At 37.9% G+C, this 16043-nt stretch overlaps 1 protein-coding gene across 1 annotated transcript in view; it reads left to right on the top strand.

Moving 5' to 3' along the window:
- Ncor1 (nuclear receptor corepressor 1) overlaps window positions 1–16043 on the top strand; it is a 168843-nt gene that overhangs the window by 69725 nt on the left and 83075 nt on the right. Inside the window, exons 12-15 of the mRNA XM_013016349.1 lie at window positions 6059–6237; window positions 7025–7079; window positions 7931–8032; window positions 14734–14858. Of these exons, the coding sequence (XP_012871803.1) occupies window positions 6059–6237; window positions 7025–7079; window positions 7931–8032; window positions 14734–14858 (461 nt within the window). The remainder of the gene's footprint in view (window positions 1–6058; window positions 6238–7024; window positions 7080–7930; window positions 8033–14733; window positions 14859–16043) is intronic.

Here is a 16043-nt window from a genome sequence, read left to right as displayed (position 1 = left end):
TAAAAATAGGGATTTAAAGCTGGGCTCTGTTGACTCACACCTGTAATCCTAGCGTTTTAGGAGACTGAGTTCTGAGAATCACCTTTGGAAGCCAGCCTGGCCAGGAAAATCCCCATGATGCTTACCTTTGATGAACCACCAAAAAAAAAAAAAATACAGGATTGAACCACACATACACACAGCCACCCTCCCCCCCCAACACACACACACACACACACACACACACACACAGCCACCCTCCCCCCCACGGCTCAAGTAGGGTCCAGGTCTGAGTTCAAGTCCTACCACACACACACATGTACATGCATGCGCACACACACCTCTCTAGTTCTTTCCCCTTCTCCCGTCCCCACCACAATCTTATACCTTTCCCCCAAGTCACAGCAACAATGGTTGGGATACTTAGGAGGAGACTGATAATAAAAACTTATAGAATTAGAACGAACAAGATGGATGCATTGAATAAAGGGAAAGAAGAGGAGGATAGGAAGACTCCTGGTTTCTTTGTTGGAACACTGATTTGGGAGCCATTTCTTCAGATAGCACAGAAATACATGCTTTTCAGATGGCAGAATATTTTCTCAAGGGCACTATCTTGTAAGATGAGCCTGAGAGAGTTGAATTGCAGATTAGGTATCACAGTCTTCTGTGTACACATGAAATTGTCTCAGTTGAAGTAAAAGGCTAATTCAGAATGAGAAAACACTTGCAGAATATATTATTTTGACTTTATGCATTTTATTGACTATCAAGAATAGAATTTAATAAATTATAAAACAAATATTAGAGACTAGGATAGACATTTAAAGAATACATAATCCAGGCCAAACAGCAATTTTGCCACATGAAATACACTGTTTCCCAAAAGATAAGAAGCAGCTTGTCAGTCTCATTTTATATTTATTTCTTTTATGTATTTGTTTTCTTTATTATAATCAGCTTGAGTATTGTATTCATGAATATGGTTATTATACTTTTAGGACTATCAAACAAATTAAAAATAATAAATTTCAAGCGGGGTGCCAGTGGCTCACACTTGTAATACTGTCTACTCAAGTGACTGAGATTTGAGGGCTGAGGTTCAGAGCCAGCCGGGGCAGGAAAGTCTGAGTTTTTTTTTTTTTTTTTGGTTCGTCATGGGCTTGAACTCTGGGCTTAGGCACTGTCCCTCAGCTCTTCAGCTCAAGGCGAGCACTCTACCACTTGAGCCATAGCACCACTTCTGGTTTTCTAGCGTTTTATTGGAGATAAGAGTCTCACGAACTTTCCTGCTCAGGCATTGAACTGTGTTCCTCAGATCTCAGCCTCCTGAATAGTTAGGATTACAGGTGTGAGCCACTGGCTCCCGGCTAGTCTGAGATTTTTATCTCCAATTAACTACCAAAAAGCTGGAAGTGGAGTTATGATGGTAGAGTACCATCTTTGAATGAAAAAGCTAAGGTATAGTATTCTTGGCCCTTAATTCAAGACCTAGTACTTGCACCAGAAAAAAGGAATAAATTTCATTCCCTAACAGTGATTCAAACCACCTGTTAAACTTGATTCCAAAGCTATCTACTTTTTATTGAGCATTACTAGTTTTAATTTTAATTTAAATTTAATTACTAGTTTTAATTGTTCTCAAATTTCTATAGGTTTTGTTTTAATTTTTGTGGTTATCCCCATAAATAATGACCAAAGATAATTATTAGAGTCAGATTATTCAAAATAAATGATACATATAAATGAATAAATACATAGTGTAAATTTCTAAGGGCAGGGATTTTTTTGAGGATTTAAATATGTAAATATTTTAAATTGATTTAATTTAAAATAGTTTTGAAAGATTTAGACATAATTTGATAAGTGAAGCAGTGGTATCTGACTGAGTCCACGGACCGGGTTCTGTTGGGACGACGGAGGACACCTAGGGGAGGAACCTGGAATAGGATGGGGAGATGGCAAACAGACAACTCACACACATTAGGAATGGATGCTGAGTGCTGAGTGCTGAGTGCGATTTAATGCAGAGGATAGCAAACTTTTATAACAGAAGTCTCCATAAGAAAGGGCAAAAGGTTACACAATCTTGCTGCATGGCTTCATTCTTGGGGGGTCACCAGCTGGTCGCCTGAAAGGGCAAAAGGTTACACAACCTTGCTGCAGGGCTTCATTCTTGGGTGGTCACCAGCTGGTCGCCTGATAGGCACTTGTTTCTGGCTTATCTCTAAGAAATATGATGGGTTTTGATGTTTGTCACCAACTAACCATTACCTTATTTCTATAGAGGCCTTAACTGTCCCATAAGATCTTTTCTGTTCCTTCTTTAATAGTAAACACCAAGGAGACTTAGATCTAGCAAGTCTCTTAGCAAATGAAAGAGTAATAGGAAGTTCTTTCTCCTAAGTAGTTATCTCAGTAATTGCCATACATTCCTTCTGTTCTAGTTGCCCTACAGCTTCTTGTAAATCTCTTACAAACAATTCCTTCTGCTGAAGTGACTTTGTGAAACCCCCAATACTTTTATATTTACTTATGGCTTGTCTACTAGCCTCCATAAGAGGGGTTTTAGGGTAGCACTTAACTCTGGTGAGTTAGTCATATTTTTAAGACACTCATCAGATATTGGAGTCGTCAACACTCTTAAGAAAGAGCTTTGTATAAGGAAACGTTGACAATGAGCAAGTACAAAGAGCAGTAGAAAAGATAGGCAGAAACACATCTTTCCCAGGGGTTTGCCAGCCTTTTTCCAGGAGTAGGCCTCTTAGAAGCCCTATTCTCCGAGGTAGACTTCGGTGAAGTCCCAAAACTCAGAGATAGGTCTCTGAAGCCCCTATCATGGTCTGATAGATGGTTTCTCATGCTAAGCATACTCCACTGGAGTCAGCGTGGCAACTGAGTAGCTATAATCCTAGCTAATTAGGATGCTCAGACCTGGAGGATTGTATTTGTAGTTAGTCTGGGCAGAACAGTCCACAAGACTCAATGTCCAATTAACTAGCAAAGAGCTGGGCTGGGCGGCTCAGATGGTAAAGTGGCATCTGAGTGTGCAAGAGCCATGAGCCTCTGAATTCTCTAGCCTCACTACTAGCCAAGAATTTAGATAAATCAAATTTTTGTAATTGTACTGTGTACCACATTTAAAACAAAAAGCAGTGTCATGATTTTTTTTACTAGTCCTGTGTACGGGGTGTGTGGGCGCGCACACTTATGTGTGTATGCATACATGTATACATGTCATCCTGGGGCTACTGTCCAATATTTTTTTGTGCATATTGTTTTGGATTGTGATGAGTTAAATACAAGTTTACTTTTTTGAGGAGGACAAGTTTTTTAGATAATTTCTGTGATAAAAATAGATGCTTTCATGACAACATTATTTCAGAATTCTTATCACTAACCCTAGAGCGGGTAGAAAATTGTGCACAATACCCAAGACTCTTAAGAACTACTTTAGGTCTTAGGTTGTTGAACTGATCCACATAAACTTTTACAGATTACCCCACTCCCATCCCTTTTTTCCCCACCCCCAACCCCCTTTTCCTACTCTGCTTCCCCAAAGGGATGATAGAATGGTTTTTGGTCTTTAAGAGAATTATAGAGACATATCTCACATACTGAGGGACAACTTTACACGTTTTTATGTATCGTTACATAATGTTGAGTTATCCATTTCTACTGCTACAATTGAGCTTAAATTTAAGATCTTCATAGTAGATTGAAGATACATCAGCCCCAGAGTTCTGATATCTTCTGTTCTTTTCTGAGCTTATCCTTCCTCTTCCCTCCATGTTCTGCCTTACCCCTCCCCTCCCCTCCCCTCTTTGTGTGTGTGTGTATGTGTGTGGGCATGGACATGGACATGGGCATGGGCATGTGCACATGCTTGAACTCAGGGCCTGGATGCTGTTCCTGATTTTGTTTTTCCTCAAGGCTATTGCTGTGCCACTTGAGCCACAGCTCTACTTCTGGCTTTTTGGTGGTTAATTGGAGGTAAGAGTCTCAAGGACTTTTCTTCCTGGGCTGGCTTTGAACTGTAATTCTCAGATCTCAGTCTCCTGAGTAGCTAGAAACAGGTATGGGCCACTGGTAGTCAGCAAGTTATTTTTTAGAATGAAACATTTTGTTATGTTCTCATCCTTATAAGTAACTTACTTTGTGAGTCATTTAGCACAGTGTCTGTAGAGTAAATTGGTGTTACTTTTTGCTAGGCTCGGTGCCATATACTTCTTTTGGTATACATATACACACATATATACATACACACACACATATACATACATATACACACACATTGGTTGTCTTTGGAAAATTTAACACAAACCAGGAGTACCTTAATGTATGTAATTCCTATGATTAGAGCAAATGAACTTTTTTTTATAGCATATATTGAGTAATTTCACTTATTCTATATCACATTTGAAATTACTTTTAAATTCGTGATTAAAATGAAATGAATCCTGTGGAATTTGTAGAAATAATTTCTTTCATCATGAGTAAATCTGTGTTAAGTTTCTTTGCTTCCTTTCCTGCAGATTTCATTAATGGACACCTGGAAGCATTTTTTTTTTTTCGGTTTATCAGTTGAGGTGATTTTATGCTAATATGTCTCTTTCAAACATTGGTATTCAAATTGATTGGAGTATCTCATGAAATTGGAGACTTTGTAAGACTTGACTAGAAGGAAATACATACCTATCTATAAGCAGAATTTTTAAAAAACAACCCTTGTCTTGTATTTGAGTAAACATTCATAATTTTGGTAAAACGTTTTTTCATGAAAACATGCTTTAAAACACCCTAAATTATGATGTGGCAAATAAGTCATACACATACATAGATTTGAAATCAGCATAATTCTAAGGATAACAGTCCTAATTTTTTATTGGAATTTAGGAATACCTATAGTTACATAAGTTTAGGTTACATAATATTAATACTTTTAATTTTTTGGTCTGTTTGCTTGTTTTTGCATTTATTGTTCTATAAAACGAGCTTAGATTTGTATGCTAAGATGATGAGAGAGTGTGTGTGTGTGTGTGTGTGTGTGTGTGTGTGCGCGCGCACGCGCGCGCCAATTGTAGGGCTTGAACTCAGATCCTGGGCACTGTGCCTGAGTTTTTGTGTACAAGCCTCATTCTCTACCACTTTGAGCCACAGCTCCATTTGCTGGCTTTTTTGGGTAGCTAGTTGGAGATAAGAGTTTTATGACTTCCTGCCTGGGTGGCTTTGAACTGTAATTGTTAAATTTCAATTGATTAGCAAAACTACAGGTATGAGCCATCCCTTAGAGTAAGAGACTAGTTTCTTTTTTCTTTTTTTGCTGGTTGTGGGGGCCTGAACTCTGGGCCTGGGCATTGTCCCTCAGCTCTTTAGCTCAAGGCAAGTGCTCTACCACTTGAGCCACAGCACCAGTTGCGGTTTCCTGGTGGTTAATTGGAGGTAAGAGTCTCATGGACTTTCCTGCTGGGGCTGGCAAATCTCAGCCTCCTGAGTAGCTAGGATTACAGGTGTGAGCCACTAGCTCCTGGCAAGACTAGTTTCTTTTTTGTTTTGTTTTTTTTTTTTGGTCCAGTCGTGGGCCTGAATTCTGGGCCTGGGCACTGTCCCTCAGCTCTTCAGCTCAAGGCTAGTGCTCTACCACTTGAGCCACAGCGCCACTTCCGGCTTTTTTCTTTTTGCTTATGTGGTGCTTAGGAATGGAACTCAGGGCCTCAGGCATGCAAGGCAAGCACTCTACCACTGAGCCACCTTCCCAACCCCAAGACTAGTTTCTTAATGAAGCTTTTGTGATAATTAAATGCTTCATAAAATCACTACTTCGCCAGGTGCAACTCTACCATTTGAAGTATACCTCCACTTCTCTTTTTGCTGGTTAGTTGGAGAGAAAAGTTTCACAGACTTCCCTTTGGTGGGGTGGCTTTGAGCTATGATATTCATATCTCAGCTTCCTTAGTAGCTAGGATTATAGGTGTGAACCCTAGATTGTGTTTCTTTTTAATGTCTATTAAGAATTCTGTGGCTCTTTTAAAATTTCTCATTTAAATTTTAAATTACATATATTTTGTTTTATTTTCAGAATAATGAGAAGCAAATGCGACAGCTGTCTGTGATCCCACCTATGATGTTTGATGCTGAACAAAGACGTGTCAAGTTCATTAACATGAATGGTCTTATGGAGGACCCTATGAAGGTTTACAAAGATAGGCAGTTTATGAATGTTTGGACTGATCACGAAAAGGAAATCTTTAAGGACAAGTAATTTAAAATTTAAATTATTCTCTAATAGAAGTTAGCAATTAAACTGTTGCCACAAAACTTTTTTTCATGAGAATATTGATATTCCAAAAGTTTATAGGTGTGAAAATTGGCAACAGAGATCAGTACTAAGAATGTGGACTGATTTTTTTTAAGAGAAACTCCCAAACTTGGGTGCTATTGGAACACTTAAATGTCCTTTTTTGTTGTTGCTTTTTGGGAGGGGAGGAGAGACAAGACTCAGAATATAACCTAGGCTTATCTTTAACTCAATCTTCTTTTCCTACCTCCATACCCCAAATTCTGAGATATGGATTAGCTTGGGGAGGTCTTTAAAGGTACAGATTTTGCCAGGTGTTAGTGGCTCATGTCTTTAAGCCAGGAGATTGAGATCTCAGGATCATGGTTCAAAGTCAGCCTAGGCAGGAAAGTTGTGAGTATCTCCAATTGATCTCAAAAAACTAAAAATTCTAGAAGCAGAGCTGTGGCTCAAGTTGTATAGTGCTAGCCTTGAGCACAAAAGCTCAGGAACAGTATTCATGCCCTGAGTTCAAGCCCTAGAACTAGTACCAAATTAAAAAAAGTACAGATTTCTATGATTTCATGTTACATAGATTGATCATTTCCTGTTGGATAGTTCCCAGGACCCTACCTTTGATTTATAGTTGTTAATCAAAGAACCACTGGGAATTAGTCTATATATAATATTACTTTATTGCAGTTTTCATTTTTAAACTTTTAAGTTGTAAAATGTTTGCATATATGTTTTTGCTTTTCTGCTACTCAGGTTTATTCAGCATCCAAAAAACTTTGGACTAATTGCATCCTACTTGGAAAGGAAGGTAAGAAATAGTTTTGTTGAGAATGTTTTATTGTAATGATATTACTTTGGAGTTTCTGTACTTTTATAAGAAACAGTAGTTAGAGCTGATTTTGTAAAGTACTTGATACAGAAAAAATTCTCATTACAATTACTAATTATAATCATTTAAATTATATGAGAAATCCTAAGCCCAGAGCTAATTTTCATGGTTCATGACATGATCTGATCTTATGTATTAAAAATATTGCTTACTGTCTGGTGCCAGTGGCTCACACCTATAACTCTAGCTACTCATGAGGCTGAGATCTGAGGATCGCAGTTCAAAGCCAGCTGGGGCAAGGAAAGTCCGTGAGACTCTTATCTCTAATTAACCACCAGAAAACCTGAAGTGGCCCTATGGCTCAAGTGGTAGAGCACTCACCTTGAGCTGAAAAGCTCAGTGACAGCACCCAGGCCCAGAGTTCAACTACCACCACTACCAACAACAAAAATTGCTTATTGTGTTTTATTCAAGTAAATTTCCTCTGATTTTTTTTCCTATTGTGAACTGGCGTTGATGTTTTTGAGCAAAATATTTCAAAAGAAATTTTGAATATTATATGTAGTAGAAATTAATTAGAAAGTTAAGAAAATACTTGAATATATTTTGGTAGTTTGTATCTTAAGCATAATTTAAATTTAGGCAAGTGTACCTGTCTATTAAAGCAGTAAATATACGTGTTAATAGAACTTAGATCTGCCTTAAAGTATTGGCCACATAAGTATTCTTTTAACATAGACTAGGAGTACCAGAAAATTTCCATGAAAGTTGTCTTTCATTAAAGATATCTTTTATTTCACTGCATCTTCAAAGAAACTTTTTCCTTACAGAGTGTTCCTGATTGTGTTTTATATTATTATTTAACCAAGAAAAATGAGAATTATAAAGCCCTAGTAAGAAGGAATTATGGAAAACGCAGAGGCAGAAATCAGGTGTGTTGCATTACGTTGTGATGTTTTTGGGTTGATAAAAATATGAAGATAAACATTAAAACTGGAGTTTCATTCTTGATATGTGTTTTAGAGATTGATATTTCTGTTATTTAAGATGTATCCCTGTAAGCATTAGTTTGAAGTGTATTCTGAATGTAATTTCTGGTGTGATAGATTGTTACATATTTTTCTACATTCATGTCTTTGGAATCATATACCTTAGTGTTAGTACATAAAATTATACATGAGAACTTTAGTACCTTATCTAATGTATCATCTTTAACTAGTCTTTTTTTTTTCTGAGACAGAAAAGTAGACTGTCCAATAGAGAGTATAACTAGAATAGAAAATTGTTTACCAAAATGTCCAAGATCAAATTTTATTTCAGATTAACCTCATTTGTGGAATTTAGATATATTAACCTTTAGAAAATACTTTATCTGAGGAACAGTTTTTCATAAATATAGATGTTTACAGTTGGAATTCCATTGTTTCAAATCTGTTCACCCCAAAATAACCAGTGAGCAGCTGTCATACTTCTGTGTGTGCAATTAGAGGGGCTGCTGCTGTAATGCCCATGCCATTGCCTATTATTCTGTTTACCCTGGTAGATGGACTTGAATGGATGTATGAACTCTGACAGCTGCTATTACCATTCTTAGTCTCTTCTGGTCTCCCCACACAGGAACCCTTTCAATTAGTAGGTTCTTATTATTTCCTTATCTTGAGAACCATAGCCACCAAATATAGATTTCTTTCTTTCTTTAATTTATTTTTATGCCAGTCCTGAGGCTTGAACTTTAGGGCCTGGGTGTTGTCGGAGCTTTTTTTTTTTTCCACAAGGCTAGCATTTTACATTTTTACCAGTTGAGCCACAGCTCTGCTTCAGAAATTTTGTTGATGAATTGGAATTACGAGTCTTATGGACTTCCCTGCAATCAACATAGGTATACAGGTATCTTTCTTGTATATTGATTTACTCTGTCAGTAATAGTGGTATGGCAGAGTTACAGGGAAGGTTTACTTTTGAGGAACATTCACACTGATCTCCATAGTGGTTGTACTAGTTTATATTGCTACCAACATCATATGAGGGTTTCTCTCTTCTCCCCCTCATCTTTGCCAGTATTTCAGATAGAGATTTGTTGGACTCAGTTTACTCATTATTCAGAGTCATAACTTTAAAAAAATATTTCCTTCAAACAGTACCTCTTCATTACATACGATTATATGGTCTTTGGAAATAGTATTTCTTTGTTAAAAAAAAAAGTATAGGGAGACCGGATGTGATAGTACATGCCAATAATCCTGGCACTCAGATGCTGAGGCAGGGGGAATCACAGTAAGGTCAAAAATTCCCCAGCCGTATATTATTTTCCTTATTAAAGGTGTCTGGAACATTGATTTACTTCTCTCCTAAACTTCTCTCCTAAGCACATGCATGCCTATTAAGTTTCAGCCTTATCAGCACTTTTATATTCTTGTTTAACATTTCATTGTACTATAATCCTCTGTGTGAATTTACAGGGCTGAGATTTGCTACTTTTACCCTCATCTTGACCCAGTGGTAGGTGTTTACTCCTGGTGGGGTCAGGTTTGGTTTGTTCAGCCCTTCCATTAGTTTAGTCCTTCCCTTAATAGATCTTTCTTCCATTTTGCTGTCTTTTTCCTTTCCCTTTTCCCTTTCCTTTCCTTTCTTTTCCTGCCCTGTCCTGCCCTGTCCTTTCCTGTCCTTTTTCCTTTCCTTTCCTCTTTTTTCTAATTCACTGGGCATTTGGGAGAGGTGGGAATTAAATGATGGGCTTAGACCACTATCTGAGACCAAAAGATTCTCATTTATGTTTCTTTAGTGCCCATGTACTTCATTCTATTTGTATCAAAATAAATGGGCAGTTTTTCAGAATGAAAAGGTCTTAGTTTTAAGGACTCTCCTGTGTAAAACCAAATTCACTAAAGATAGACCCCATGAGAAGATAAAGTTTTTAATGAAAGAATAATTTCAGATTCTGTCATTACTTAATCATTCTGGATGATGTAGTGGATTATAAGGAAACAAATCAAGAAGTGGGAAGACCAGTTAGGGAGTGGTTACAATCTGAATGGGTTGGACAAGATTCTAGGGGAGAGTTCAGGAGAAATATTGTTTTGAAGGGGTGTGTGTGTGTGTGTGTGTGTGTCTGTGGTGATATTTTTAGTTTTTGTTTTTTCTTTCTCCTTCTTCCAGTGGAGCTGTGGATAACACAGCATATGCTAGACAAATGTTCTGCCACAGGTATTTGAAGGTAGAAGTAAAACCAGTGGGTTTTGTTGATGTTGACTGTGGAAAAATGAAAGGCATTATTGGGGACAACATCAAATGTTTGCTTGTGGAATAGCCATTATGACAGAAGAGTAGATTTATGATATGTCTAAGTTTCAGAGAACAGGAAGAGATCCAAATGAAATGTTTAAGTGGAATGCATAGTTAAATGTATAGGAAAAAGATCTAAATTGGAGATGTGGAAATTTTGTTTTTTTGCCCCAGTCATGGGGCTTGAACTCAGCACCTGGGCACTGTCCCCGAGCTCTTTTTGCTCAAGGCTAGCCCTCTACCACTTTGAGACGTAACTCTACTTCCAGTTTTCTGGTGTTACTTGGGAGATAAGAGTCTCACAGGCCTTTACTACTCTGGCTGGCTTTGAACCACAGTCCTCACATCTTAGCTTCCTGAGTAGCATAAGCCACTGGTGCCTACCTAGAGATGTGAAATTTTTGAGAAAAGATTTCATTTTTCAAGGAGAATTTAGTTTAAAAGTGAAAGTAATCTGAGCTGGTTGCTGATGGCTCACATTTGTAAGCGTTGGAGCCTGAGATCTGAGGATCACAGTTCAAAGCCAGCCTAAGCAGAAAGGTCCATGAGACTTATCTCCAATTAACCACAAGAAAACTAGAAGTGTTGTGGTGGCTCAAAGTGGCAGAGTACCAGCTTTGAGTGAAAAGCTCCTCAGAGGCAGGGCCCAGGCCCTGAGTTCAAGTCCCAGGACCAACAAACAAAAATCTGAACCAGTGTGGTGGCTCAAACCTGTAATGTTAGCTACTTGTGTGAGTACAGTAGTATATGCCTGTCACTTTCAACATCACATGGAAGCATGTGTAGATGGATCAAATCCCAGGCTAGCCTGAACCTGAAGTAAGATACTACTTGAAAATAACACAGAAATGTTCTTGGAAATGGCTCAAGTGGTATAGTACTTGCCTAGCAAGTGTGAGGTCCTGAGTTTATACCCAAAGTACTGCCCAAAACAAAAATGTCTGTCAACCCTCTTGACTTTACCCTGATATGATTAGTGAATTTGGAGGTCACTTTACTGCTCTATTATTCAATTATTCAATGATAGCGACCATAGCACTTTTACTAAAGGAAACTCTTGAGTTCTATTGAAGTTCTGCTTGATCCTTTCAGTGCTTTTTTATTGTATTCCCACCTCAGCTTCTGCTAGAAAGAATAGTTTTCAGTCAGCAGAAGGAAGTATAAATTGGTGTTTATTTTTGCCAGACCTGGGGCTTGAACTCAGGGCCTGGGCACTGTCCCTGAGCTTCTTTTGCTCAAGGCTAGCACTCTACCACTTGAGCCACAGCACTACTTCTGGCTTCTTTTGTTTATGTGGTACTGAGGAATCAAACCCAAGGCTTCATGATGCTGGGCAAACACTCTACCACTAAGCCACATTCCCAGCTCATTTGCTGTTCATTGACTGAAAGATTCATTCTAAATTTGTGAAGTTTTCAGTTTTTTAAGGTGCTGTTGCTGAAGATGTTCTTTCATTATTCTGACAATGAAGCTTTAATCTTTATCAGAACTACAAAGTACTCATATTTGTAAAAATTGTGTTCAGATATTATTTGCAGAAAATTTAACTTTTCTTTATTCTATTTCAAAGCTATTTTAGTTCTACTTGTTAGTATCCTATAAGACTGAGTTTTTTTGTTTTTTGGTTTTTTTTGTTTGTCTGGTTTTTTTGCGTCTGGTCGTGGGGCCTGAACTCTGGGCCTGGGCGCTGTCCCTCAGCTCTTCAGCTCAAGGCTAGCTAGCGCTCTACCACTTGAGCCACAGCGCCATTTCTGGCTTTCTTTTTGCTTATGTGGTGCTGAGGAATCGAACCCAGGGCCTCATGCATGCAAGGCAAGCGCTCTACCACTTGAGCCACCTTCCCAGCCCCTGAATGCAATTCTTATTTTATATTACTACTATCTTTGATGGCATTGGGTTTGAACTCAGGATCTCAAGCTTTGTAGGCAGGTCTTCTTGGTTGAGTCATTTCCTCAGCCATCTTTTACTTTAGTTATTATTATTTTTTGTTGGTTGTGGGGCCTGTACTCTGGGCCTGGGCACTGTCTCTCAGCTCTTCAGCTCAAGGCTAGCACCCTACCACTTGAGCCACAGCGCCACTTCTGGCTTTTTTCTGCTTATGTGGTACTGAAGAACCTAACTTAGGGCCTCGTTCATGTGAGGCAAGCACTCTACCACTGAGCCACCTTCCCAGTCCACTTTAGTTATTTTTTAGATGGAGTTTCTAGGTTTTACCTGAAATGGCTGGCCTTGGATCATGATTCATAATTCTCTTACTAATGGCCTTTAGATAGCTGAAGTCTTGATTATTTTTTTCTTGGGCTGCCCAAGAGCTGTGATGCTTCTGATGTCTATCTCCTGAGCAGCTGGGATTACAGGTACAAGCCACTATGCTTGGCCTCTCTATATATTAGTAAAAGCAGTTCCCATTTGAAGCTAAGGATTATTCTCTTTGTTGCAAAGATTAGTGAGCCAGGTGGTAAAATCATGTATCCCTTTTAGAGAGTGAGTATGAAATGAGTAAACTCATAAGAGAAAATTGTCATAGATAGACTGAAATGTGAAAAAGTATATTCACTTTAAATCTTGCAGTTTAATAGTGTTCTGGAAGAGGCAATAAAGACCAAGCAACATATAGATTTTTCTTCTGTACAGATTAACAATAAGACATAATGTAGTTTTTCTTTAGGGGAGGCCATTAAGGCTTTCTGTATTTTAAGGAACAAACCAGGTCTTAGTTTTGGTGAGCAAGTACAACACTTTGTGAACCTGTTAAAAGTTAAAGGAAGAGCTGGGCACCAGTGACTCTTGCCTATAATCCTAGCTACTCAGGATGCTGAGATTTGAGGATCACAGTTTGAAGCCAGACTGGGCAGAAAAATCTGTGAGACTTTTTATCTCCAATAAACTATTCAGAAAAAGCCGTAAGTGGCACTGTGGTTCAAGTGGAAGGGCACTTGCCTTGAGTACAAAGAAGCTAGGGGACCGTGCCCAGACCCTGAGTTTGAGCCCAAGGATGGGAGGGAGAGGGGTGGTGCAGGAAATTTTACTTAAAAGAATTGAGTTACTTTTATGTTGTCTGCTAAAGGGAACAGATAAGACAGGTAGATTGTTAGGAGGCAAGATTGACGTTGGGGTGGGAGGACAACGCTTTTCAAAAATCCAGAAAAAAAAATATATATTCTGGTGTGGCCAGATCCTCTCATAGGAGATGAGTAAGATTGTTCTTAGTGGGATGATAACACCGTGAGCCTGACTGTTGTTGATAACTAGGTACTAGGTCACTGAATGGTAAGTGCTGCTGGAAGGTGTAGAATACAGTAGAGAGGGAAGGAGATGGAGCCCAATTTCATCTGTGACCTCACAAAAGGCGTTTTGAAATAATCCTTAGGAGCTATCCAAGTTTACCAGGCAAGGAAAGGCAGAGAGGAAAGTATGCCAGGGAATGGCATGATATATTTAAGGCATCATATGTTTTGGTAAATGCAAAGGCAGCTAAGAAGAACATGGGAAGGATGAGGATATAGGGAAGTATAATCAGGCCAGCAGTTTTGTGATAAAGATGTATTGGAGTTTTATCCTCACTAATTAATGTTTTACAATTTTAATTTATGAACTAAATTAAAAAATACTATGCAGGATGAACTTAATTTCACTTTTTTTCTTTTAAAGTCAATTTTAGTAAATGCAATATCAAAAAGGTAAAAAAGTCCATAACCCAGTTTCCCATTGATTGTCTAATGATAACCCTTTCTTCACTGATCTCTCTCAAACTTTTTCTACATACATGTTTGTATGATTGTTATTTCAGCTTAGAATTGAGTGGTTTTTTCACTTTCCTGTATTTTAAATATTTTCCTAACTGACTTCATTTTTAATAATGACCATAGCTGTCATTATCTTCATTAAATGGATGTTCCATGAAAGTATAAAGCATAATGATGTTACTTTTAATGCTGATAATGATGTAAAAAATTGAGAACATATTGTGTCTAATATTAGAGATAGTTTAAAGAATTATAGATGAGTCATCAAATTTTAAAGTATAATTAGAATGTTTGAATGAAATACTAAATAGTAGTTACAAAAGAAAAGCACCAACCTCAGGTTTCTAGTGAAATAGTAATATTTTCATCTTTCTGATAGGCCCAAGCAATATGAACATTTTATGTGTGTGTGTATATTTGTGTAGTACCTTTTAAGTAGCATATGTGAAATACATTAAGAAACAATGTACAAATTTTAATGCTTGACCACCAATTATATTGTAAATGATTAATGATTTTTAAATAATAGAGATGGATATTATAATTTAACATTACAACTTACACTATTTCTGGTACCTATGTATATGACAAATGTTTTCTAGCAGCAAATTGCCCGTCCCTCACAAGAAGAAAAAGTAGAAGAGAAAGAAGAGGATAAAGCAGAAAAAACAGAAAAAAAAGAAGAGGAAAAGAAAGATGAAGAAGAAAAAGATGAGAAGGAGGACTCTAAGTGAGTTAAATATTCTTAGATAAGTTAACTTTTAACCAATAAAACAATCTGTTGAAGGCATGAAATACTAGATTTAAAAATATTAGATTTTAAACAATTTGGAGTTGGCCACCCATGGCTCATGCCTGTAATACTTGCCATTCAGGAGACTGAGCCTGAGGATAGTTGTTCAGAGCCAGCCCAGGCAGGATAGTTTGTGAGACTTTTATCTGCAGTTAACTGCCAAAAAAATGCTGGAAGTAGAGCTGTGGCTCCAGTGGTAGGATGAAAAAGTTCAGGACAGTGCCTAGTCCCTGAGGACTAGCACAAAACAACAACAACAAAATACAAACTTGAGACAGTTACCTTATAAAGAGAATAGGTTTAATTTACCATACTATTTTGTAAGTTTTAGTCCATGATCGGTTAGCTCTTTGCTCTGGGCCTGATGAAAGGTAATACATCATGGCAGGAGCACATAGTGAAACAAAACCGTATACATCATGGCCAGAAAGTCGAGAGACGGAGAGAGGGAGTGACACTAGGATTCGAATAGACCCTCAACAGCATGCCTCTCCTGACCTAAAGACCTGACACTAACTAGGCTCTGCCTCCTGAAGACCTTATTATCTGCTATACTGCCAACATAGGGACCATGCTTTTAATCCATGGACTTTTGCTGGGGCCATGTAAATCCAAACTACAGCAAGTATGTAATCTTCTCTGTGGTTTCTTGCACTTCACATAAATGGCCTTGAGATTCAGTTAGGTTGTTGCATATATCAATAGTTTGTGGTTTTAAAAAACATTTTAGTCTTAGAAACACTTAATGTTTGCCTTTGTGACAGCTAAAGCTGCCTAGTCACTTAACCTAGTTTTAAGATTCAGACATTCATGCTTTTCTACTTTTGTGCCTTAGGAAAATACATATAAGAGAATTAAAACAAAATTATTTTTTCATTTGAATGTTTATTATATCACATTGGTAAAGTTTTCTTAGTCTATCATCCGGTTACATGGGAAGTAGCTTGATTATAAATGTTTTTGAAACTCCCTTGACAACAATGGATAGGCATGGTGGTGTATGCCTATCATCTTAAGCTATAAGGGAAGCATAACAGCTGGATGAAGGGGGGCATACCTTTTCATTCCAACAAAGGGAAACACAGTTTGGAGGATCACACCGCAGCCCAACTCAGACTTACA

Source organism: Dipodomys ordii, unplaced genomic scaffold, assembly GCF_000151885.1.
Source record: "Dipodomys ordii isolate 6190 unplaced genomic scaffold, Dord_2.0 Scaffold31, whole genome shotgun sequence".
Lineage (NCBI taxonomy): Eukaryota > Metazoa > Chordata > Mammalia > Rodentia > Heteromyidae > Dipodomys > Dipodomys ordii.
The sequence above is the reverse complement of the archived record's forward strand: the minus strand, read 5'-3'. Positions and strand labels throughout refer to the sequence as shown.